At 44.1% G+C, this 24,439-nt stretch overlaps 1 protein-coding gene across 1 annotated transcript; it reads right to left on the bottom strand.

Moving 5' to 3' along the window:
* Positions 1-2,107: 2,107 nt before the first annotated feature.
* On the bottom strand, positions 2,108-24,209 carry LOC139446102 (cadherin-23-like). The gene is made up of 15 exons (XM_071227380.1): positions 24,146-24,209; positions 21,808-22,033; positions 20,825-21,030; positions 16,589-16,822; positions 15,226-15,473; positions 13,961-14,117; positions 12,495-13,457; positions 10,223-11,230; positions 9,057-9,387; positions 7,842-7,990; positions 5,914-6,088; positions 4,962-5,029; positions 4,128-4,195; positions 3,075-3,195; positions 2,108-2,202 (listed from the first exon to the last, which is right to left on the bottom strand). The coding sequence occupies exons 1-15, from the start codon at positions 24,207-24,209 to the stop codon at positions 2,108-2,110; spliced, it is 4,113 nt and encodes a 1,370-aa protein (XP_071083481.1).
* Between the last annotated feature and the right edge of the window lie 230 nt (positions 24,210-24,439).

The following is a 24,439-nucleotide window of genomic DNA, read 5'->3' as shown; positions in this document are numbered from 1 at the left end:
CTAAAACAAGGACTGGTCGGCTCGGAGTCAGTACACCGTGTCTGAGTGGGGTATTCATGTCAAACTGCGGCATGGTATCTCAGTGAGCTAGCACTATAAATCGGCATCAGTCCGGACATATACAAGCAACCACACACACACATACACGTGCATGCACGTCGCTATATAAGTGCAATAATCTTGGACGCGACGTTAAACCCCATTTCACCTCACCTCACCTCACCTCACCTCACCTCACCTCACCTCTGTGCTCAATCCACACTCTAAGCCTTCTCTGCTTCATATTAGTTGCAATATGTGATTGTTATGTGTATATGTATAGTACTGCCCCGCGAGCTGTAACTTCACTTCTGCTGTGCACAATGCATTAACCTTTGATTATGTTCCCCTTATATCTGGGCGTTAAACCCAACTCACTCACTCAGTACCTGTCCAGTTTTACAAATTATGTCATTGGGAAAAAAATAAGTGGTCACACATTCATTAAATAAAAATATCTCTATTTTCAATATTGCATCACATCATTACATTTTTTCCATTACAAATGAAGTTATATTAAAATAAAATGAAGTTATATTAAAATATGTATATGATCAACAAATTACCCTTAAATGTTACCCTCCATAAGAATCCATTAATCATTACAAATCAGATACGATCATTCGCATAATGCCACACTTTTATCAATCAATAATAAAGAAGTATACACGGGATAACATCAGTACACTTCCAGTTTATTAACAGCCATGCAGACACAAAGTCGAGAAAGGAAGCATCATGTACATGTCTGTGTGAGAAGACGTTAATGCCTTCTTAAGCAATATATCCTCAATATCACGGTTGGGAGACATGTGGCTTCAAGAACTGCACCAGATCACCCCACTTCGAGGAGGTATAAACCTGTGGCCAACACCGCAATATTATACATTTTGCAAACTGGAAACCAATATCGCTGGACATTAACAAGTGAGAAAACCCAAGCAGTACATAAACACACTGAACATACAATGAGTGTTTGGATTTACCAGCTTAAGGCGCACTAGAGTCGAGCGAGCTGATGACCAGTTATTGCCAAAGGGATATTGAAAGTAACTGATAACGCTTATATTGACTGTACAAGTTGACTTAGTAATTGTAGGACGATAGAAAGTTCACGTTTCCGAGTTTTCAATTGTCTAACCTCAAATATCTTTTTGTGTACAGATCTACAACACCTTTATGAGAGTCTGTCAACGTACGTTTAGCCACGGACCTATATAACCAAGTCCGTGATGTAGCCTTTAAGGCAAATTCTCAAGGACATGTATGTCAATAAGACTGAAAAGAAAAGTTTAAAATCGGCCGAATGTCAAGAGTATTCACAATATATGACAGTCAAATCACAGCGTGTCAGCTTGATGTGTGAGAAAAGAGTGAGTGAGTGATGCAGGTCATGTACCACTTTGGTGAGTGAGTGAGTGATTTGGGTTTAACTAAGTATTCCAGTTATATCACGGCGTGTAGCTTAATGTGGGAGGAAAGCCCGAAGTGATGCAGATCTAAGACGTTACCCACTTCGGTGAAACCCACGACCACGGGTATGGTGCTGATAAACCTAGAAACATAATCGGGGCGAACCGGGATTCGAACCAACAATCATAGGTTTCTGGCGTGTCCAAGGGACGCAACTCTGCACAGCGAATCGCGGCGCCTTAGACGACTGGGCCATCTGTGAACCAAACGGTTTGGTGAAAACCAAAAGCATGGGGAATTAACCTCAGTGAATTTGGGCGTCTTTGGTATATGCCATCAGTGCTTATCAATACATCAGTCTCACAATTGACTTCTAGAGCCGCACAATTAGGAACAGTGCAGTTTGCACCCAAATCCAATTTACACTCTTGCTTTCAAAAAAAGAATATCCACGAAAAGATATTTTTTCTCATAGGGATGATTGTACTCAACTGTAAAATACAATCAAACTCACCCACTCACTACAAAGACGGCCCTGAGATTGTCGTTGATCACAGGGTTATCCCAGCACCTATATATAGTATCATCATAGTACAAATGTAAATATACTGCGATCAGGGCTTTGGCGATGTTATGGGGCATCTCCATGGCAACGTCAGTGGTGAGTAACTCGGACAGACTTCCCTTCCGGTGTCGTCATCCATCGCCTCTGGTTCTTCCTCGTGTCATAATGGTATACCCGGCCTGTAGCTGGAGAACAACCCATAATATGTTGTCTTTGAATGCGGATTAAATAACATTCATTTGGTATAATATGAGGGGTTTGGAACGCTTCAGTATTTAAAGAAGTGAATAGGTGGGTGACTTTTGTTTAACGCCACAGTCGGCAATATCACGACTGCTTGTAACACTTCGCGTTTGGACCAGACAAGCAATATACTAAAAGCACAGGCAACAATCAACACCAGCAGGGCATGATGACACGCACGTCAGGTCAAGTACGGTCGCCTCTTACAAGCCTGGGGCATGGGGGACATCTTCAATGGATTTTACATGACTATCCGACAATTATAATCCTATTGTCAGTCACCAATGGAGTATTAATGTAACATGGTTGATATAATTATGTCTGTTGCACTGAATCTTCTAGCAAAAGCTTAATGATGAAACCGCCCATTCTTGGAGACCTTAGCCCCGTTTTACAAAGCGTTCTTAACTTGGACAGATCCTAAGGGTTTACGATCAAAGTTAAGATATGTTTACCAGTAGTTACGACCGAACTATAAAACGATCTTTATCCATTCGTACATTCAGTGTCTTGGGACCAATGTCATAAACTCAGATTGTCGCTCTGCTGCTCTTGAGGCAGAAATACATGCGGATTGCCTAATGATGTCATTACTTCATAATTAAATCCCTTAACTTTGTTTGTAAACGACACTTATAATTAGTATTATAAAACTGATGCCATAAAACTACATTTACGATAGAAATGCTTGATTTACAATATGTTCTGACCATTAGTAACTTTCCTTTAACTTAGTAGTAGTAGTAGTAGTAGTAGTAGTAGTAGTAGTAGTAGTAGTAGTATTAGACGTAGTAGTTCATGTGACAAGATTTACCATCATCCACAGCCGAACCACGGAAGTCCCTGTTGATGGCCCTGCCGCCGTTGTTGGTGTAGTCGAGGCTGGTGATGCCGTCTTCTCCAGTCTTCATCGGCAGCGGCTTCACCGTGTAGGTCTGGTGTTACCAAGTGTAATGTAAGGTCAGGAGAAACGGGGCGTAACGTCGCGTTCAAGATTATTGCAAGAACTAGATTATTGCACGTGCTTGTACTTGTCCGGCTGGTTGGTTTGTTGTTTAACGCCGCACTCAGCAACATTCCAGCTTTAGGACGGCAGTTTGTAAATAATCGAGTCTGGACCAGACAGTCCAGTGATTGACAACATGAGCATCGATCCACGCAATTGGGGTCGATGACATGCATCAACCGAGTCAGCAAGCCTGACCATACGATCCCGTTAGTCGCCTCTTACGACGAGCATATTCGCCTCTTACGGCAAGCATGGGTTGCGTAAGACCTATTCTACCCCGGATCTTCACGGGTCTGTACTCGTTAACCACTCAGATACGCCACTCAGACACAGTGTACTGACTATTAGTCCTTGCTATATCGCCTTAATGCCAGGCAGGGTAACAATACCATCTTTTAACGTAATTTGGTATGATGCGGCCGGGGATCAAACCACCGACCTTCCGCCCCATTGGACCACAAATACATTGTATAACATTGGGTTTACGAACATCAGGAAGGGATTTTGCATATTGGGGTCGAACTCGTGCAAAGGTAACCTCCACTTTTTCACGATTATTTTATGGTACAAAATATCAGTTGAATGTTTTTTAGTGATTTCTGACATTTAAACATTTATATGTTGTACATTGAATATCACTGCTACTGATTAGTGCTTTATGTGTAAAATACATGTTAGCACATTCATCAACGAAACAGTTTCCTTTATAATAATTCTAAGCATGAACGACACAATGACGTTTGTCTCTACACGTGCCAACTATTTTGAAGATGGTTTTGTGGTGGTTCGATGGTCATATGATGTATCGACAGACTTCCTGATACATGCAACCACTGCCAATCTAGCATTTATACTTACAGGAAGCGGAAGTGACATCAGAACTGGAGGCGGATGTTTCTTCAGATAGCCGATCTCCAACTCTGCTCCTGACATAAGTATGCAGCAATAAGTCCATACATATAGATCTTCATATTCCACCAAAAACTTTATTTAATTTTTAATTTTGTATACAACTGTTGACATTCCTAAACTATAACTATGTGTGTGGTGCGGGGGCGTGTGTGTGTGTGTGTGTGTGTGTGTGTGTGTGTGTGTGTGTGTGTGTGTGTGTGTGTGATGTACGAGGGGCGTTCAATAAGTTTTGCAACTTAGGCATTTGTGTTTACACAAACAATGTCAACTTGTGGCAGGTGTGACACTACTCATAACATCAGGTTGACATGTGTCATAACAAGTTCCAGACACAACAATAAGTTAGATGGGATGGCTTCATTCACCTAAGGGTGGTCACAATCATGGATTCTCTCAAACATGAACTACGCGCTGTAATAAAGTTCCTGACCAAGGAGGGATGCAAAGCAAAAGAAATCCATGATCGCATGTGGCCGCCATATGTGAATGTGGGTTCGAACAGTGGAATCACCCACCCTACAGCCCAGGCTTAGCCTTCAGTGATTATTTCCTGTTCCGGCAAATGAAATCTGCCCTACGTGGAAGACGCTTCCAGGATGACGATGTATGTATGTGTGTATGTGTGTGTGTGTGTGTGTGTGTGTGTGTGTGTGTGTGTGTGTGTGTGTGTGTGTGTGTGTGTCTGTGTGTGTGTGTGTGTGTGTGTGTGTGTCTGTGTGTGTGTGTCTGTGTGTCTGTGTGTGTATCAGTTCAATGACAATATAAGCATATCAATATTACCTTTCCGGGGCTTCTGTTTCGGCCGCCTGTAAGAGTACACGTGGCTAGGACGCTGGGGCGACACAGGCCTATCAGAGATAATTTATAATGTGTGTTCACCACATATGCGACAAGATCTAGACTCATGATGCATACATTGGCACTGCTCTCCTTAGTATAGTTTTATGACAGATAAATGATGGTTCCTAATCGACATATTCGTGCTGTTTCCACATATTAGATTGGTAACATTCTTTTTCAAATCTGTTATTTTACATATCATTAACAGAACACTTGATCCGTTAATCCCGGAAGGTGTTAATCGGGACGATTCACGGGACGGTACAGTTCGGATTACAACGCTTTCTCTACACAGAAATAACTGTGTGTCTTTCAGAAAGAGACCGCCCCCGTGGTCCTGTGGTAGAGGGTCCTCCCGGAGAGCATGTCGTCAGCAATATTCCAGCTAGCTTTTGTCTTTACGAGTCTGGACCAGACAATCCAGTGTTAGGTAGCATGCGCAACGATCCGTGCCATCGCTATAAGACGAAACGCAATCGACAATGTAACTGAGAGTGACTGATGCATCTTTTTTGTATCATACATTTAGTGAGTGAGTGAGTTAGAATTGTTGATGCCTAATTTAGCTTACATTTCAGCAATATCACGGCGAGGGACAGCAGAAATGGGCTTCACACACCGTACCTATGTTGGGAATCGAGCCCCGACCTTCATCTTGACGAGTTAACTCTTTAACAACTAGGCTACCCCACTGCCCCTGTACCTAAGATGTCAGATATAGAGATTATTAGCCGTTTCGTACATATTGTATATTAGAGTGAGTGAGTGAGTATGCTTTAACGACGCTTTTAGCAATATTCCTGCAATATCATACATTGACATACAATGTTAATTACATAGGCTTAAAAGGACAAATCCATAACGAATCGTATCGTAACGTTGCTATAGCTACCTCTTTCGGCGTTTGTAGGTGTAGCAAATGACAACGACGGTAACTGTTATGAGGACGACAGCGAGGACGACACTGACAGTGATGATTGCAATACCGGCAGTTGTCTCCGCCCAAGGGGTCACAACCAGGTGGTATTCAGTGACAGCCTCGACATGGAAATATTTCATGGCACCTGCTGTAATGGAAGCAGACGAATACAGTAGTTTATCAAGACCACGTGAACCAATCAGACCTCATCATTCTGACATGGATGTATTGATAAATATTGTAGAAAACGACATTTAAGAATTGAACATCATGTTAATGTTTCGCTTTCTGGCATTCACTCTGTGTCTTCAATCTTCTTACTCGTTTTGCCGAGTTTGTCAATAAACTGACATAATGGGGTCAGTGGTACAAATAAAACAAATTCTTCTCAATAACATGATTGTTAAAGTGATATCTTACGCCACACCTTCTTTTCAATTGTCCTACTGGATCCAAACATCATCCAAGCAACACCCTCTTGTCTTTCTGGATCAGAACATCATCCAAGACACACCTACATGTCTTTCTGAATCTGAACATCATCCAAGCCACACCTACATGTCTTTCTGGATCAGAACATCATCCAAGCCACGCCTACATGTCTTTCTGAATCTGAACATCATCCAAGCCACACCTACATGTCTTTCTGGATCAGAACATCATCCAAGACACACCTACATGTCTTTCTGAATCTGAACATCATCCAAGCCACACCTACTTGTCTTTCTGGATCTGAACATCATCCAAGCCACACTTACATGTCTTTCTGGATCTGAACATCATCCAAGCCACACCCACATGTCTTTCTGGATCAGAACATCATCCAAGACACACCTACATGTCTTTCTGGATCTGAACATCATCCAAGCCACACTTACATGTCTTTCTGGATCAGAACATCATCCAAGACACACCCTCTTGTCTTTCTGGATCTGAACATCATCCAAGCCACACCCACATGTCTTTCTGGATCTGAACATCATCCAAGACACACCTACATGTCTTTCTGGATCTGAACATCATCCAAGCAACACCCTCTTGTCTTTCTGGATCAGAACATCATCCAAGACACACCTACTTGTCAGTTGTCCTACTTGACCTAAACATCATCCAAGCCACACCTACTTGTCTTTCTGGATCTGAACATCATCCAAGCAACACCTACTTGTCAATTGTCCTACTGAACCTAAACATCATCCATGCCACACCCACTTGTCTTTCTGGATCTGAACATCATCCAAGCCACACCCACATGTCTTTCTGGATCTGAACATCATCCAAACCACACCCACATGTCTTTCTGGATCAGAACATAATCCAAGCCACACCTACATGTCTTTCTGGATCTGAACATCATCCAAGCCACACCCACATGTCTTTCTGGATCGGAACATCATCCAAGCCACACCTACATGTCTTTCTGGATCTGAACATCATCCAAGCCACACCCACATGTCTTTCTGGATCGGAACATCATCCAAGCCACGCCTACTTGTCAATTGTTATACTGGACTTAAACATCACCCAAGCCACACCTACTTGTCAGTTGTCCTACTGGACCCAAACATTATCCAAGCCACACCTACTTGTCAATTGTCCTACTGGACCAAAACATCATCCAAGCCACACCTACTTGTCAGTTGTCCTACTGGACACAAACACCACCCAAACATCATCCAAGCCACACCTACTTGTCAGTTGTCCTACTGGACACAAACACCACCCAAACATCATCCAAGCCACACCTACTTGTCAGTTGTCCTACTGGACACAAACACCACCCAAGCCACACCTACTTGTCAGTTGTCCTACTGGACCCAAACATCACCCAAACATCATCCAAGCCACACCTACTTGTCAGTTGTCCTACTGGACCCAAACATCATCCAAGCCACACCTACATGTCAGTTGTCCTACTGGCGTCCCACTCGGATCTGAGGCAAGCAGTAGCAACAGCTGGGCCGATGTTAGAAAGGTCTTGGATTTGTTGATGTTGTCCATGTCGTCGCTGGCATTGTCAGCTACAGCGTATACGTGAACATCAACGGGGCTGTATAAGTAGGGCCAAAGGCAAATAAAATTATGAACATTTTCGCCCAAACAATGGGCATCAAGTTTCATTTGGACGTGTTTTACAGGTGAATTATGAAAAGTCGCTATATAACAACAGATTTCTTAAGAGAATTTCAGGTCGGGTGAAAGCAACTAAACTTTTTTAAGTCACCGGGTTTGTTTGCTTTCTCAACTGACCTACTTTGAAGTTCTTTTTCTCAACGAAATTAGACGAAAAGGAAGAATATTGTTTTCAAAAGTCCATTTAATTCACACCAAATTTATTATTTGGCCTGGGGAATCACTCCCTATTTTTCCCGTTATCATCTTATTTTGTAAGTAAAACCCACCTAGATTATAAAGATGTCCTAAAATCTTTGAACACACTTTGCCATTTAGAAAGTGGTCAAATGTAACAATTATTATATTTTGGGATAACACTTTCTCAGTAAAGTACATATTTCGTACTTTTTTTGGTTGAGTCCCGTCCGACTTTCATTTTTGTGGAAGCCTCGGTGGCTGAGTAGGTTAGATCGCCGACTTTGTGTGCTGCGATTAGGTGCCTCACTCTGGCAGTGTGGGTTCGAATCCCGGACGGTGTCAACCCAAAAAAGTATGAGAATCTGTACTTTACTGAGAAAAGGTTATCCCAAATATAGCATTTGTTACATTTGACCACTTTCTAAATGGCATTGTGTATTCATAGCTTTTGGCCATGGGAGCCATGCCAATTTACACTTGTCAGAGGGGTACACAAAGTATGTGATCTAGACTACCAGTTGTCGGAATTTTATTTTTGTGGAAACCTCGATGGCTGAGTGGGTTAGATCGCTGACTTTGTTTGCTGGCGATTAGGTGCCAAACTCTGGAAGTGTGGGTTCGAAGCCCAGACAGGACTCAACCCAAAAAAGTACGAGAATCTGTACTTTACTGAGAAAGTGTTAACCCAAATTTCATTCCTTACAAAACAAAATCTTATTAATTTGGTATATCCTTACACTGCAAGATTATCCAAGTTTAACTGCGCAAATTTGTTTAATTGGCAAATGAAAAACTGGGCTTGCCTGGACGACTGCAGCAGTTTTCGCCTGGAGGGTGTCGGGATCACTACCGAGCCACTCCTTGACTCCACACACCACAGTTTCAAAATGGCGGACGGGAAGCTGCTCTTGACAAAGGATTCAACCGTTGGTATAAATACTGCACTGTTTGCATCAAACGCCGCTTTGTCAACGCTAAGTCTAATAGTGACCGCTACGTCATTGAGATCTAACGTGTCCACACGGACAATGGCTGGCGTTGATGCGTTGTTTGCCGGTGTGCCTCCATCTTGTGCTGAGGCCGTCAGTATATACCGAGAACTTTTCCCTGCTCGGGACTTCATGGAAAAGACTCCTACAACATGTAATCCATGCCAAGGTGAAAGTGAGGAAATGAACAAGCGTATGGTTAAAAAAAATAATTTATATTCTTACGTGTATGTTTATGCCACTGATGCAGTCGGTATTTCGGTTTTTTTAATATAGGAGAAAAGTCAGAAGGTTGTATATATGAACTACATTGGCGGAACCCACGAGCAGTAGTATGATGTTCAAGGATCATAATTGGATCAGTTCATAGATTCAACGATCAGTAGATCCTGGCACGTCTAAGGTACGCAACTCTAGACAGTTGCAACGCCTTAGACCACTGGGTTAACAATAACCACAGAGGTGATTATGCAGTAAATAAAGCAGTGTTGATTAAACGTTGTGGTCAAACGACGGTTTGCGTTCTGTACTTGTTCAGGTCACTGGCACACTGTATACATTTGGGATATTTGCAGGTTTAAAGGTATGGTATGTTTCACCAAACGTTATTTCAACATTATATGTATTGGTGTATTAAAAAGCCGTATTCGCACTTGCTGTTGATTGCATTACATATGTCAAGTGTGGAAACTAGAAACTATCGTTGGAGTGATGAATGGTGCATGTCGGTAGAATAGATTACTTAGAATAGCCATTAATATTTTGGTCTACTTTTCCTTTGGGCAGAAAGTGTACGTCACGCTTGTCGTAAGGGACTTAATAGAATCGGATGGGGACAATACGCAGCCTGGAGGGTGTTCATGCTATCGACCTCAGGTTTGTCTGGTCGGTGTTTATGTTATTTAAATTCCGCGATCAGATTGATGTAACTTGAATGACAGCGTTGGAAACAACATCCCTCGCTCATTCATACTATATACCTGAATCTGGGTCAATGGTGAACAAGTAATCAAACACGTTCCTCTCAAGGAAGTATGTAATATCCCCATTTATTCCACTGTCTGCATCTGTTGCCGTCACAGTGGTGATGGAGCTGTCACAGACACCGGTGTAAGCAACTTCAGTATTGTAGAACACCGGAGACATTACAGGGGGATTATCGTTGACGTCGAGGACGTGGACGGTGACGGTGGTTGTCGACGTGAGAGATCCACCATCATCAGCCCGGACGGTGAACGTGTACACAGAGTGATCCTCCCTGTTGACGGTCTTCTGGAGGCAAATCCGTCCTGAAACTGACTCTATGCTAAATGTTTCAACGGCAAGTTGCGGGGTGGTGATAAACAACGTCACGGTGCCGCTGTTGCTCACGTCTCTGTCCGTTACCGTCAAAGACAGGATGCAAGTGCCTATTGGGGCGTCTTCTACCACCTGTCCAGAATACTGAGCTGAGCTGAACTGCGGGGCGTGATCATTCACATCTGTAACTGTCACTGTGACGGTGGTGGAGCCGGTTAGCGGTGGTACTCCAGTGTCCTGGGCAACCACCACGAACACGTACCTGTCATTGGTCTCCCTGTCCAGTCTACTTGCCGTGGTTATTACGCCAGTGTCAGTATCTATAGAAAAATGTGAGGATTCGCCTTCCAGGAACCGGTCTATTTTGTACTTTACAATCTTGTTATGTCCTGAATCTGCATCGGATGCAGACACCTGCGTGGTGCCATTTACCGTTGCGCCGACCACCAAGTTCTCTGCTATTGTAAAGGAATACACGATTCTCCCAAACACAGGGCTGTTGTCATTCACGTCTGTGAGGCTGATGTCCAAGGTAAAGTTAGGTGAAGCGGTCTGTCCCAGTCCGTCGGTGGCGGTGATGGTGACGGTGTAGGAGAGGACCCCTACGTCACAATCCAAGACACGGGTTGTCCGAATATCCCCACTGATTGTATTTACGTCAAACACTCCAGGGGACGGGGTGCCATTGCCTATGAAAACAAAAAGGAAACATAGAGAAACCTCGCAAGTCTGGAATCCGTTGCCATGGATGCTTCTCCTTCCGGACCATGACTGGCTACGCATAAATACATAAAAAGGAAACAAATTGTTAAAATATGAAACATATTAAAATTTGTTAAAATTGTTCAGGTAAATATTTCACTCACTGAAGGAACGTAAGAAACTGCAAATTAATACAATGTCGGAGTGAACTGCCAAAATATTCAGTGCCAAATACTTTGAAGTTTATATTTCCACACCACTCAAATCGCGATTATTACCCCGGATTACTGGATAAGTGTGCACTCAAGAATCATTCTCAGCTCCCTGCGGAGTATACAACCCAAGCTTCCTGACAGGGACTAGAAGGTTAACAACCACATTGTCATCTCATCCTACCGGGTACCCATTCACTGCTGAGTGAACAGAGGCACATTTCGAACAAAGTCACTTGCCCAAGGAGACACCACGTGTTACATGTGCTTCAGTGTGGGACAGGACTGAAGCCCTAGACACTCTCAGGAGCCAACATGCCGAAACGCTGCCCAAGGACTCTCCGTGACCGACGTTGCTTAACGTCAACTGATTTGTGACCTGTGCGCTGTGCACAGGACCACGTGCTTATTTAAAGTAGTTCCTAGGTGACCTAATTTGCATATTTATTGCCCAATTATCAGATTTGTTTATCGCATCCATAGCAATATCCATTATATGTTATCCTTATCCTTATAGACGGCCTCCGTGGTCTTGTGGTAGAGCGTCCGCCCGGAGAGCGGAAGATCCGGATCCCCAGACGCGTCATACCAAAAGACGTCAAAAGATGGTACTTGTTGTTACCCTGTCTGGCGCTCGGCATTAAGGGACTAAAACAAGGACTGGTCGGCTTGGAGTCATTTTACTGTGTCTGAGGGGTATTCATGTTAAATTGTGGCATGGTATCTCAGTGAGCTAGCACTATAAATCGGCATCAGTCCGAACTAGTACAAGCAGCCACACACACACGTGCATGCACGTCGCTACATAAGTGCAATAATCTTGGACAATATAAGAATATATCACGTGACTATCCACGGGTCCGGGTAGTACTGTGAGAACCCGGGTCCTACTCAGGAAGCACCCGACCCGAGTACCCGACTTACCCGTCCCAGTCCTAATAACAGGCATAACTGAGTCACGTTGTAGCCTTCAATAAATCATAACACGGCGGCCTGTAAACGATAGCTTCCGCAACAGGCACACTAACTTGGAACTTACTTGCTGTAATGTCCGCGATACGATACAACACCGAGCCTCCAATCCCGGAATCCCTATCTACAGCAACGACTTTAGCGACGTGTGTCCCAACCGCTAGACCCTCCGCCATCGACACTGTAGTCGACGTCGCTACCCATTGTGGCGGTTCGTTGACGTCTTTCACGTCAATCATCACCGTCGCTGTAGCCGTGAGCGATGGAGTCCCACCGTCGACAGCGAGGACGTGGAAGATGAAGGTGGGATCGGTTTCCCGGTCTACTGATGTTACCACCGAAAGTATACCAGAGGAGCTATCTATGCTAAAATGTGATGCTGCTGCATGTCCTGGATAAAGGGAATTTATTGAATATGTGATTATAGAATTGGTGCCTATATCCCCATCCGTTGCGGACACGGTGAGGATGTGGGAATTCACGTCCATCTCCATGACGGATCCTCGATAGGTGTTTGCACTGAACATAGGATAGTTGTCATTGATATCGGTGACATGTATAACGAGTGTGGTTGTCCCTGTTAGTCGAGGATGACCTTTGTCTATAGCCTTGACCAAAGCTACGTAGACATCCTGACTCTCCCGATCGAGGCCCCCTGTAGTGCTGACCACGCCAGTGTTGTGGTCAATAGTAAAATGGGACGGAGTTCCTTGAAGAAACACATCTAAGGAAAAGAAGAAAATTCCATTTTGTCCTGCGTCGGAATCAGTTGCAGATACCGTTCCTACAGAGGTAGAGAGGATGGCGTCCTCAATGACGGAATAGGTGTAGGACGCGTCGTTGAACTCGGGGGTATTATCGTTGACGTCCAGGAGGGTGATGGTCAGACTGAGACTTGGTGTGTTATGCTGACCATCGCTTGCATTCAACACGAGGTCATAGGATTTGGTGATATTGTCACAATCCAAGGTCACAAGGGTAGACAACTCTCCAGTGAAAGAATTGATTTTGAAACTGTGCATGCCTGTGCCTGCGGAAAAAAACAGTGTGTCACCATTATGACATCCAGGTAGCTTGCGCAACAACGTAATGTAATTGTGCATTCGGATATGAGGCCGAATAGTTGGAGTAACTGCTTTTTACTTCAGATTGGCAGACGATAGAGAGCGGTGGTGGAGGGGTGAAGGTGAGAGTGGTGAGTGTGTGTGAGAGAGAGGGAGACGAAGGGGGGGGGGGGGGGGGGGGTTGGGTGGAGAAAGACAGACAGACAGGCAGAGACACACGCACAGAAAGAAACAGACAGAGATGGAGGAGGCAGAGGTTGGAAGAGACAGACGGACACAGAGACAGACAGACGGACACAGAGACAGACAGACGAACACAGTGAGAGACAGGCAGGGATGGAGCAGACAGAGCTTTGGAGAGACAGACGGACACACACAGAGACGGACGGACACAGAGACAGACAGACAGAGAGTGGGAGGGAGGCAAACATGCATACAGACGGTGAGGGGGGAGATGGAGACATTTTACCTCCTGTGACGACGTAGGTGACGGTACTTCCAGGAGTTGTGTCCGGGTCAATAGCTAGTACAGTGAAGAAGGTGGAGCCAGGAACGACGTCCTCCGACACGGGAATCGTCTGCGCCAACGTCACCCACACAGGAGCATTGTCGTCGACGTCCTGAACCTTAGTGAAACATTAATACGAGATGCGGGAAAATCACTGTGATAATACAATGATGCATGAAAACCTACAACGTGTTAACACACCTTTAAACAGCTGACGCGCGGAAGCCAACACTGCTATCTGTTCTAGTCAATAGGAAGCTGTGTAATATCGGGACGCATGCTTAAATATATTGACTTAGACTTCGCCGCTAAACACACACAGCCAGGACGATGATGCTATGACTCTACGGCGACCGTAGCCTCGTGAAGGTATATATATTATTATCATACCTCCATGTCAGAATGATGAGATCTGAATGGTCCATGTAACTTTCTCAGCGGGAGAATAAATCTCTTATACCCCGCCACGAGCACTACAGGCTGCACGTGCATTTCTGACAGAATATTTCCTTTATATCACGCTTCAAGCAAAAAGCCGTACGCTTTTTCCGAGCCAATGTGATGTCATGTGACATAGCGCAAGCTAACCTCAGCTTAATCGACCAGCTTTTTTCTATCAATTTGGCATTTCTTGAATTATTTTACAATGGCATATTACAACATGTCGGTAAGATAAAGTCGTTGTAGGAGGATCACTCAGGGAACCCGTGATCCTGCTAAAACTTATAATTATTTCACTTGAAATGCAGACATGGCGGTCTTCACAGCGATGTTTAGCCATACATGGTGAGACAGACCCGTGAGGAACCGGGGTAGAATAGGTCTTCAGCAACCCATGCTTGATGTAAAAGGCCATTATGCTTGTCGTAAGAGGCGACTAAGGGGATCGAGTGGTCAGGCTCGCTGACTTGTTTGATGCATGTCATTGATTCCAATTGCGTGGATCGATGTTCATGATGTCAGTCACTGGATTGTCTGGTCCAGACTCGATTATTTACAGACCGCCGTCATTTAGCAGGAATATTGCTGAGTGTGGCTTTCAACACGAAACAAACAAACATGATGAGACATGCGGTACGGTCGTTCTGGCATGCTTATGTTAGATAACAGAATGTCTCTGTTAGATAACAGAAAGTCTCTATAATCAACAAAGTGCGCAACAGGGTGCTAATACATGTTCCTACAATAAATATCTCTAAATAAATAAAGTACATGTCATTGTCAACCTGCACGACGACGGTGACGACAGCGGTGTGACGTGACGGTTCGGTGTCGTTGTCATAGACGTGGACGATCAGGGTGTACGAAGGCGTCGTCTCGTGATCAAGGGGACCTGCTGTCTTCACCAACAATGACGTCCCGGGCGTATCTGTTGTGAAATTTGAACTGGGGTCTCCGGAAACAATCTTACAGGACAGTGTGGTCGTGGTCACAGAGTCGACATCGGTGCAGAAGAGGGACGCAACAACAGTGTCTGAAATCAGTAACATACGTTTATAACGAACCGGCTTATGACGAACTGACCGATATAACGAACTTATTGTTTAATCCTGGACATTTGTTGCATATATGCTGTATATATGCTTATAACGAACTATGGTTATAACGAACTAAATTCGTGGTCCCTTTGAGTTCGTAGTAACCATAGTTTACTATGTTTGCAAATTAAACATTTGAAGCGGTCGTAAATGAATATACTAGCATGTCATACAGATGTCAGGAATGAGTGTACGAGTGAGTGAGTCAGTCAGTTGGGTTCAACGCCGATTATAACAGTATACCAGTTATATCGCGGCGTGTCAGCTAAATGTGGGAGGAAAGCCCGAAGTGATGCAGGTCTCTAGACGTTTACCACTTCGGTGAAACCCACTGTGCTTACAAACCTAGAAACATAATCGGGGCGAACCGGGATTCGAACCCAGGATCATAGGTTTCTGGCGTGCCCAAGGGACGCAACTCTGCACAGCGAATCGCGGCGCCTAAGACGACTGGGCCACCCGTGCCCCCAATAGGTGTTCGAGCTTACACCAACAGTGTTAAAGAGCTGTCTGAAGTAGGTATAATTAAGGGTAGCACTGTGAACAATAGTTAATCATATAGTGGACAGTGACCATGCGATAAACCAAGCCGATAAACTTCGTAGCAGGGTCCAAACATATGCATATGAGGTTGGCTAGCAGGAACTACTTTCAAGCTCCGTACAGCGATGCAGTGCCTGCTTGCTAAGTTTCCATAAGGGTTTCCTGATGAGTAGGTGTCTCTGGGGACAAACATGGCTGTGAATCAATTACCACCATATTGTAAATGGCGCGGTTTTTAAGCTACTGCATTGAGTGACGTCTCAAAAATCGATTATGTCAAGAATGACATGTGATGAAGAGATTATTGGCCTATATGTACTTCTAATATACAATAGGGGCGGTCAGGTAGCCTAGTAGTTAAAGCGTTCGATCGTCACACCGAAAACCCGGGTTCGATTCCTTGCTACCTGGTATATTGACGTCGTCTTTAGTAGGACGTTATCAACTCAACAGAGTTATCTAAATATGGACGTTTTCATACAACGAAATGCATCTGAGAAAGTTTTACTGTCTGCGGCATCTTCTGGGACTGCGACATGAACGGTGTTGGGTGAACACGTCGGTGCGTTGTCGTTGACGTCTTCTACGTTGACGGTTATGTCGAGGCGGTCTTTGTTGCCCCCCAGGTCCTCTACCCACACTACCAGTGATAAGGTGTGGTACCCCGCCTCGTAGTCAATGGGATTCTGTACCGATATAGCCCCCGTAGTCCCATCAATAGCGAAGAACATACTGTTCGGACCTACAATGGAAAGTAACAAATGTAATTTATCAAAGCTGTAAAGTTGGTAGATTTAATTGTTGATTTTCATTTATATGCGATATTTCTCTTGCAGTGCGTATTGTAGTATTCAGCAGTATGCAAGAGCGAATTATTTAGCGGTTTGAGAGGACGAGTTATGTCCCTTTAACGGAAGTGGTAAAGGCACATGTCATGAAAAATGGATGATGCAATGCGATGTGATGCTATGCGTTGCCATGTGTTTTAGAACTTGGAGTGAGTGAGTGAGTTGGGTTCAACGTCTCCTTGAACAGAGTTACAGTCATATCACGGTGTGCCAGCTTAATGTGGAAGAAAGGCTGAAGTGGTGCAGGTTTTAAACGGGTGCGGTTATAGAACCTGTGTCACTGTTCGCCACTTGATAGTATCAAAACATTGAACAGTCACAAGAAAAGTATTGAGTGTCAGAGAATACATATTTACGCGTGTCTTTACGATCCTTAGTTAGTTGTGTAGGGTAGGCTACCCCCAAGTCAAACCATAACCCTTGGATCATTGAATAAAATCATTGAATATAGCCGCTTCCTTAAACGTTTACCCTTTACGAGCTGACAAACCCTGAAACATAATCAGGGCGAACCCACGAGTATAGGTTTCTGGCGTTCCCAAGGGACGCAACTCTGCACAGCTAATTGTTTAAAAGTTTGCGATTGCGAATAATGTTCAGTTTGTCAAGTGAAACTGTATGTTGCGAGGATGTGTAATGTACATATGACGCTCTACAATGTTACGAGGGGGGCACGGGTGGCCCAGTCGCCTAAAGCGCCGCGATTCGCTGTGCAGAGTTGCGTCCCTTGGACACGCCAGAAACCTATGATCGTGGGTTCGAATCCCGGTTCACCCCGATTATGTTTCAAGCTTTGTCAGCACCATACCCGTGGTCGTGGGTTTCACCGAAGTGGTAAACGTCTGATACCTGCGTCACTTCGGGCTTTCCTCCCACATTAAGCTGACACGCCGTGATATGACTGGAATACTGTTAAAAGCGGCGTTAAACCCAACTCACTCACTCACTCACTCACTAAAGCCATACGAAGTGTATTTAATCAATGCAGCGTGCAGGACATCATGTCGACGAGCGAATAACCCGACCCGTAATCATGCGAATCAAAATGCGCCAGAAAAACAATAACAATTTGTGGGCAGTAATCTATGAATAACCTGGATCACTCTGGCTTCCTTCCGCACCAGGTCGTGTATCATTACTAGCTCAGTGTGTGACTTGAGTACAAATCTGATGTAAACTCTAAAATTCTATGCATTTTCAATTTGTAATTTAGAAAATAATTCTTGTGTTTATGTGTAATAGAGTTGCTATCAATTGTGTTTAATCCTTCTCTTTGAATCCTCATTCCGTTACAATAGCAAATACCCGAGACTGAAACAGTTTTAAAGAATGTTCATTTTCCGAATTTAAGCGTGTTATTCAAATTGAATGGACTTTCTCGTTACAGTTTGAGGTGGGGAGTACGGTTTGGGCCACACGTAATGTAATTAATTCATCATAGGTGCTATGTAACAAAAGTGGTATTAGATTTTATTGCCGATACATATTGAACATGGTTGTACACTCCAAAAATGAAAGGCACAGGTAGATTTTTAACAAATTAATTGTACCTAATAAAGTCGATATATTTAATTTAATATCATAGATACAAATATGAAATTTTGGAGCTCGATAGTCGCATGTTGTCGTTGTACAAAGGTATTGAAAACTGTTCATTGTCATGTCACATAAGGCAACAAGGTTGCGCTGAACTCAGTATATCGTGTGACCGCCCCCGGAAGCAATCACGGAGCGGCACTGACTGGATAAGTATACGAATTCTGTCCTGTGGAATTCTGCGCCATTCTGCTTGTAACGCGTTGGTCAGTTGCGGGAGTGTCTGCGGCGTGTTCAGACGTTGACGTACACGTCGATCGAGTTTCTCCCAGAGGTGTTCTATTGGGTTGAGATCTGGAGATCTCAACGACCGGCAAGACGTTGATGTTGGCATTATGAAGGTAGTCTACCGTGAGACGGGCTGTGTGCGGTGGAGCGTTGTCCAGCTCCCTCTGGCGGTCATTTATTGGATGGAGGTGAGGTTGAAGAATTTGATTCATGAAGCGATTTGCTGTCAAAGTTCCCTGAACCACAACCAAGTCAGATCTCGTGGTGTAGGATATGGCCCCTCACACCATGTCACTACCGCCACCGAAATTCACGTACACAATGTGGGGCAAAACGCTCATTTCGACGACGATAAACACGTTATCTTCTATCTCGCCGGTTAAGAAGAAATCGTGATTCATCGCTAAACCACACTCGTCTCCAGTTTCTCAAATTCCAAGGCTGTATGGTACAGCACCAACGCAAGCGTCGCTGTCGATGGATCTGTTGCAAAACAGGGACGATAACTGGTCTTCTGGGTCGGATTCCAGCCTCGCGAAGATGGTTCCTGACGGTCTGGTCCAATATCCTCCTAAAACCAAGGATGCGTCCAGCAGTCTCCGTAGCTGTGGCATTGCGATGCCGTAGGTGGAACAGTCGAAAGTAGCGATCCTGTGCAAGGCAGGTAACTCTTGGCCGAATGTTTCTCGGACGGTCTGCAATGGAATTGAACTGTGTGTATCGGTCACAAAGGCGGCAAATTGTGCTGAGGTGGACGTAGACGTGGCGTGCAACAGAAGACTGCGATTCCCCTCTTTGGATACGTCCTATGGCGATGTTCCGATCGGCAGCGCTGAGTCTCGGCATTTTCGAACTTGAAAAATGTTGACAACTGAATGACAAATTATTGGCTTATGCTTGCCTTATTATAGCCACTACCACGAGTTACTAATGCCATAACTTGCACGTGCATTTTGCTTTACTGTTTTCCTCCATGACATATTTTAACAAGTGTGAAAACAATGCCGTTTAAGACATTGTAAATCGACAATGGCTGCGTTTTTGGACGCGACGTTTGTCGAAAATCAGGCCACCAACATTTTCCAATAACATATATCCAATTTATATACCGGATTTTTTGTGTAGTCATGTTCAATGAATTACATACTTCCTGTGCGTTTCTTTTTTTGAAGAGTGTACATTGAAAGACAGCTTGTGCTAAATGTAATATTTTCTTTTCATTTTAAAGGCTCAACAACCGTTACAGCCAAGTTGTGAATTAGTGACTGTATATATTTTCTCCATGCAGTCACACGACAAATATGCATCGATCTATGCAATTAGGATACGATGACATGCATCTACCAGACCCGGAGCCTGACCACCCGATCCCGTTAGTCTTTCAACAAGCATAGTCGGCTTTTACGGCAAGCATGGGTTCCTGAAGATCTATTCTACCCCGGATCTTCACGAGTAGACAAAACATGTGACAATATTATCAGGGGAGGTGTTTGAAAATATGTGCTCAGAGGTGAGGTGAAATGGCGTTTAACGTCGCGTCCAAGATTATTGCACTTATATAGCGACGTGCATGCACGTGTATTTGTGTGTGTGGCTGCTTGTACTAGTCCGGACTGATGCTATAGTGCTAGCTCACTGAGATACCATACCGCAATTTAACATGAATACCCCACTCAGACACAGTATACTGACTCCGAGCCAACCAGTCCCCTTAATGCCGAGCGCCAGACAAGTACCATCTTTTAACGTCTTTTGGTATGACGCGGTCGGGGATCGAATCCCGGACCTTCCGCTCTCCGGGCGGACGCTCTACCATTAGACCAAGGAGGCGGTCTATATGTGCTCAGAACAGTGGAAACATAGACATAGAACCCAACCGAGAATTAAACTTTGCGAACTAACACGTCGCCAATGTACACTGGATTGTCTGGTCCAGACTCTATTATTTACAGACCGCCGTCATATAACCGGAATATTGCTGAGTGCGGCGTTAAACAACAAACCAAACCAAAACGTATTTATACTTGTGGAAGATGGTTCTTCCGTTTTGTCTTGGGGTACTTAATCCGTACCTGATAATGAGAAGGTCAGTTTGTCTCCATCCCCAGTCTCAGCATCTACAGCAGCAACGTAACACGACAGCGTCTGATGCAGCAGTTCTTCCTTCACCGTCACAACACTAGTGTTTGACGTCAGATTTGGAGGAACATCAAACACGTTGGTCACAACCACCGTTAGGGTCCCCGTGAAGGTTGTTTTTTTGGTTTTGCTGGTGACACTACAGAATATCAAAGTGTATTATCAGCGGACATGCTTCATCATGCTTCGTATATTTCAGTGATAGACCCCACAGCCAATGTGAGTCATCAACATGCTTTGTTTGTTTGTTTGTTTCTTGTAATACACCACACTCAGCAATATCACAGCTATATGACGGCGGTCTGTAACCAATCGAGTCTGGACCAGACAATCCAGTGATTGACACCATGAGCATCGGTCTATGCAACTAGGATACGATGACATCCATCAACCACCCGATCCCGTTAGTCGCCTACAAACATAGGTTGACGAGGAGACGATTTCTAATCCGGATCTTCACGGGGGGCATAACCATCACATGTAGGTATTTTATATATGTGTGACATCATACACTTCCAGTAGGAAGCTGGTATATTTTTCTTGTTCAGTGGCGCATACGTGATCCTGGTTTAGATCCCAGAGACGCCCCGGGATGTTAGAACCATACCCGTGCTCGTGGGTTTCACCGAAAAACTATGATCTAAGACCAGCATCAATCTGGGTTTGAATTACACAACGTGATTAAACCAAACTAAATTCGTCTGTGAACAATACTTAATTCATAGTACACATAACTGTCGCATTTCTAAGTCATTATAGCATGAAATTTAATTATTTTTTATTTCTTGTTTGTTGTATAACGCCGCAATCTGTAAATTTTCACCACCTCTAAGTCAGAAAATGAAGAAAAATAGCAATTATAGCATTCGTCGTATAAATCAGTTGAATACTTTCCCCTTTTAAATGACGATCTAACCTTATTGTCAACGTGAATGTGGGGGCTTTAGGAAGCAAATCGTAGTCCAGGGGAGCGCTGAACTGCACCTGACCCAGGGCGTTGATGGAGAAGTTGGTGTCCGGCGTCATGGTGTACGTCATCCGCGGCGTCATCCCCGGCATCTTCACAGTAAAGATAGGCGCCCACGGCGGGGTGTCTTCAGGTACAGTTATCGTCTGCGGGAGGTTAGTAATGGCGAGCAATCCTGAAGGGAGAAATAGTCAAATAAGGAGTAAGTTGGATTTTACACCCCTTTCAGCAATAGTTCAACCATATCACGGCGGGGGGACCCCATTAACGAGCTTCACACATTGTGCCCATGTGGGGAATAGAACCCGGGAAGTCGGCACAATAAGCTTTAACCACTAGGCTTCACCTCCTCACCACCTCCCATCGCCCCACCACCCCACCACCCCACCACCCCACAACCCCACCGCCCCACCGCCCCACCGTCTCACACATCAAACTGACACGCTGTGATATAAAATTAATTAAAGCAGCTTTAGATAAACCCCAAAAGGTGTAAAGAGATAGGTTCGGATCTGTGGAAGTCCCGACACAATGCAGTAGGTCCGGATTCAACATGGATAGGTATTATGTGAGTAGCTGAAACCTACCCATAACCATGGTATGCTGTAACGATGTTAAATCTAGTACCTCCCCAATCACTCGACCATACATCATCCCCCACACACACTCACTCTTTCGTACACACAATACTAGGATGAAAGTAATAACAGGTTTATATTTAAAATTCACATTTGACGAAGAATCAAATTTCATATCTAATGTCATATAACTTTGTGACTATGTTAGTTACACGTTCATAAATGGTTCATCAAGTACACTATCCTTGTATTTTTTATGACATTTTCTCATCATTTCACACAAAAACGTTAAAATAATTTCGGTTGTGAAATTTGGAAGAAAACGTCTTCATCGGATTCGACCTCAGGCGACATGTGTTTCATTCTATGATTTTGTTAGTTTGTCAGCGACATTTAAGCTATGTGACGTGTAAGTAAATATAGAATCTGGGTCAGATAATCCAGCGATTAACATCATGAGCATCGATCCACGCCATTGGGATACGATGACATGCATCAACCAAGTTGGTTTCATCATGTTGGTTAATATGGGAAGAATTACTCATATTCAAGAGATATTAGATTGGTTCGATGCACAAACATATATACTGTTATGTTGTGTGAACCGACGGTGATCAACGCATCACATGTGACGTCGTACATCCATGACTCGAGATGCACCATTTGCCTCGTGCAGGATTAGCGTGTAAAGTTGGTAATCAAGTGCAGCATATCTCGATAACAATAAAGACAGTGCAGTAACATGTGACCGATTGTTAGTTTTGTCATTAAGCGGAACACATTGCAAATATCTCTTCTTAACTTACATACTTCTCCATATGTTTCTAAGGTTCGCGTTTCTTTTGGTGGCGAGTATACACTGAAAATATTGTTGAAAGCTGCGTTACTCGCTCATGCAACTCCAACAGTTTCGACCGATGATCATACAGCTAAGAATGTGGTGTGGAACGAGTTATGTTTGACACATATTTACGATGTTTACATGTCTGTAGATGTCATACTTTTATCAAAGTACATGTACTGGAAACGAAAGCTGTAAAGATCCTCTTCTTTTTTTCACCACAAACATGTCCCCATGTACCTTTCGGAATTGTTGGATTATATTTTATAACATATGTGATTACATGACGATATTCTCGCAGATTTACACGGATCACTAACCACCTCACATCCACTCCTTAACTGCCTCACGTCACTTTCATACTACTATATTACACCACCTCTCGTTCAATTCCATATCAATTCTATGTATGACATATTTGCTCTGTATTTACCAAAGATCCTACGAGGTACCGGAACCAGGGTAGAATAGGTCTTCAGCAATCATGCTTGCCGTAAAAGGCATAAACATCTGTGAAGATCCGGGTTAGAATACATGCTCAGTAAGCCATGCTTGTCGTAAGAGGCGACTAACGGGTGGTCAGGCTCGCTGACTTGGTTGATGCATGTGATCGTATTCCAATTGCGTGGATCGATGTTCATGATGACAATCACTGGATTGTCTGAACCAGATTCGATTATTTACAGACCGCCGTCATATAGCTGGAATATTTCTGAGTGCGGCGTTAAACAACAAACAAACAAACAAATTTCTACCATATTCGGCGGGATCAAACCTAGACTTTCGGTCGTACAAGTCAACCCTCCAACCACAAGGCTACCCCGCTGCCCAACAGCCTTGAAATGATCCCTCCCCCCGCCCCCCTTACCTGATCCATCCGTGACAGGAACCACCAGGACCAAGAACGGCGACAGGAACCATGTCAACACCATTGTAGCGGTCGTGCGTCGTGTACCTCAACTTAATGCATCACATCAAAGCAGATATGGTGTCTGATCACAGCAAGCCAAAAAAGATGTTTGTTGTAATAACTGCTTTCATCCATCCAGTGATCACTTCGCGTGTGAGTATTGTCTTTGTGGCATGATTAACTGGTATAGTTGCACGGCAAAGCAGAATAGCATATCAGTTGTCAGGATCACCACCACGTGATCGTGAATAC

This window comes from Haliotis cracherodii, unplaced genomic scaffold (genome assembly GCF_022045235.1).
Source record: "Haliotis cracherodii isolate W230 unplaced genomic scaffold, xgHalCrac1.p SCAF_6, whole genome shotgun sequence".
Classification (NCBI taxonomy): Eukaryota; Metazoa; Mollusca; class Gastropoda; order Lepetellida; family Haliotidae; genus Haliotis; species Haliotis cracherodii.
The sequence above is the reverse complement of the archived record's forward strand: the minus strand, read 5'-3'. Positions and strand labels throughout refer to the sequence as shown.

Excerpts from the sequence above, each read along its gene's own strand:
- LOC139446102 (XM_071227380.1), bottom strand. The coding sequence starts at position 24,209 with ATGGTGTTGACATGGTTCCTGTCGCCGTTCTTGGTCCTGGTGGTTCCT. Across the intron at positions 22,034-24,145 it reads TCCTGTCACGGATGGATCAG|GATTGCTCGCCATTACTAAC; the intron begins GTAAGGGGGGCG and ends TTCTCCCTTCAG. Across the intron at positions 13,458-13,960 it reads CACCTACGTCGTCACAGGAG|GCACAGGCATGCACAGTTTC; the intron begins GTAAAATGTCTC and ends TTTTTTCCGCAG.